The sequence below is a fragment of the Pinus tabuliformis genome, chromosome 1_2 (assembly GCF_031772625.1).
Source record: "Pinus tabuliformis cultivar Carrire ecotype Pingquan chromosome 1_2, CPIR1, whole genome shotgun sequence".
NCBI lineage: Eukaryota > Viridiplantae > Streptophyta > Pinopsida > Pinales > Pinaceae > Pinus > Pinus tabuliformis.
The window spans coordinates 406145538-406147962 of record NC_142298.1 but is presented as its reverse complement, the minus strand read 5'-3'; the positions used below and the strand labels follow the sequence as shown (position 1 = coordinate 406147962).

Genomic DNA, 2425 nt, shown 5'->3' with positions numbered 1-2425 from the left:
ATGAGGGCTCTTTCAGGCAGCTTGATAAGTGGATGGCATGGGTGCTTATTGAGGTGGACATGGGAAGAGGTTTGATTGTTGAGCTTGATATTAGATGGAGTAGCTTCTCTTTCACTTTGGCCATAGACTACTGGGGCATACCTTTTCGCTATCTCTTCCTGTCCAGGGTTGACAAGAAGGGGAGATGGCTTGAGGGGTTCCGGGTTTACTCAATCATGGGAGTCAGGATAGATGGGAGAGGAATTTGCTGCTCAAGGACCATAATTGGGCATCGTCCAGGAATCACATGTAGACCAGGCACACAATTATGATGTTGGCCCAGGTAATTCTGACCTTCGAAATGATTCTGTTGTTAAATTGCCTGTTGTTTCTGCACATCAGGTAGCATTCCAATCTACTTCAAACCTATTCGACTATGTCCCTTCCGTGGGGTTTGGGAAGGACCAATCTAAGGCTGAATTCATGGTTTCTATGAATAATCTAGACACGGGAGATACCCCTGGGGTTATCCCTAAACCTATGAAAAGATATTTTACCGGCTCAGCTGTTTATTCTCCTTAGGGTCGGGTGGGTGGCTGATCCTCCCTTTTGCTTCCAAAAGATGGGAAATCCCTGACAAATTCATTGTTGCCCGGCTGAGAGTTGGAAGCTCTCATTGTATCTAATGAATCCTTGGTTCCCCTGACCATCAAGAAGTATTTTTTCCAAAACCATGAGGCAACTGATGGAGGGCCTAGCTGCCGGAATTTCACCAACAGGAAAAAATGAGCTCCCCGTTTCAAGAAAATCACTGAGTGTAATAATATTGAGTTATCCCCTTCTTCTGATCTGGAATCGGGAGGGGTTCCATTTTGCATTGATGCCTCATATATTGTTGGGAGGATCACAATTTCTAATGTCCATGGTACTCGGGTCCTTAGAGAGGGAACGCCCGACCTAGGGGTCCCTCCATGACCATTATATCCTTGAATATCAAGGGGGTGGGAGCACCCCATAAAATCTGCTCTCTCAGGGGACTGGTTTGGTCATATAACCCATCCTTGATTCTCCTACAAGAAACAATGACCTAGCGTGAAAAGGCGATGGAATCTATGCTTGTTGTTTGTCCTCATTGGTATGTATGTGCATTTGATGCCAATGGGCATTCGAGGGGATTGGGGGTGATGTGGAATCCCAATATTTTTGATCTGGTGGCACACAATTCGTGTGCAAGAATTATAATGTCTGGGTATAAGATGGGATTGAACAAGAGATTAAGGATTATCAACACATATGCTCCTTATTCAGGTCGTAAACAATATTGGGACTGGGTGACAAAATCAGGCATTTTTTGGATGAGCTCAATTATTATAGCTGGAGATCTTAACTTCTCGTTGGGGCCGACTAAGATTTGGGGGAATAGGGCGCGAGAGGATGGATTGTATTCTTATTTTGATGATTTGATGTAGGTTCAAGCTTTGGTAGATGTAGTTCCATACCCATTAGGTCCCACATGGAGGAATGGACGCACTTGAGGAGAAGGTATTGCAAAATAATTAATAGATTCTTAGTGTGTCATTCACTGTTTCACCACCTTTCTAATCTGGAATCATCGATGCTTACTGCCAGCATTTCAAATCATAAGCCTATTATGTTAGCATGGAGAGGGGATCATGTTAAAATATCTTATCCATTCAAATTTAATCCAAGGTGGCTGCAGATGAAGGAATTTGAAAATCTTGTTTATTCGGTGTGGAAGAGGCCATTGACTACGGGCCCTATGGACTGTTTGTCTGCAATATCTACCAAGCTATCACAGTCAAAATGGGAAGCTCGAGTGTGGATTTCGGGGAAGAAATGTGAAGAGGATAAGACTCTTAGGGACATTGATGAATCCATCCGGATGCTCAATGATCCTACCGACCCCCTATTCTTCTCTGATTCATACAGGGACAAGGTAATTGAGATGGAGGGTATTAAGCATTCAGTGCTACTAAAACAAGAGGAGGACATTCGTATGAAGAGTAGGGTGATTTGGGTTCAAGCGGGGGATAAGAACTCGAAATTCTTCCATCGACAATTCAACTATAGGAAGAGTATTAATTTCATCAAAAGCATTCAGGATGAGGCATGAAATTTAATTTCCTCGCAATCTTCGGTGGAGCTAGAGGCAATTCACCATTTCGAGAATCAGTATAAGGACCAACATCATGAATTTCATGCTCAAAAAAAATTTATCTCTCATATTTCGGTGATGTTCTCGGGAGAGGATAACGAACTATTGAGTAGGCTTGTCACTAAGGATGAATTGATTGAGACTATGAAAGAAATTGCCCGAGAGAAGAGCCCCGGACCAGATGGCTGGGGGGTGGAAGTGTTTATCCATTTCTCTGATTTGATGATTCCCAATCTACTGGAAATGATTGAGGAGTCTCGGATAAATGGC

The 2425-nt window shown here is 43.2% G+C and overlaps 1 protein-coding gene across 1 annotated transcript; it reads left to right on the top strand.

Annotated features, from left to right (window-relative positions):
• Positions 1–1594: 1594 nt before the first annotated feature.
• LOC149206059 (uncharacterized) lies at positions 1595–2113 on the top strand. Its single transcript, XM_089397576.1, has one exon. It carries the CDS (start codon positions 1595–1597, stop codon positions 2111–2113), a length of 519 nt encoding a protein of 172 aa, XP_089253702.1.
• The last annotated feature ends 312 nt before the right edge of the window (positions 2114–2425 follow it).

Excerpts from the sequence above, each read along its gene's own strand:
- LOC149206059 (XM_089397576.1), top strand. The coding sequence starts at position 1,595 with ATGCTTACTGCCAGCATTTCAAATCATAAGCCTATTATGTTAGCATGG.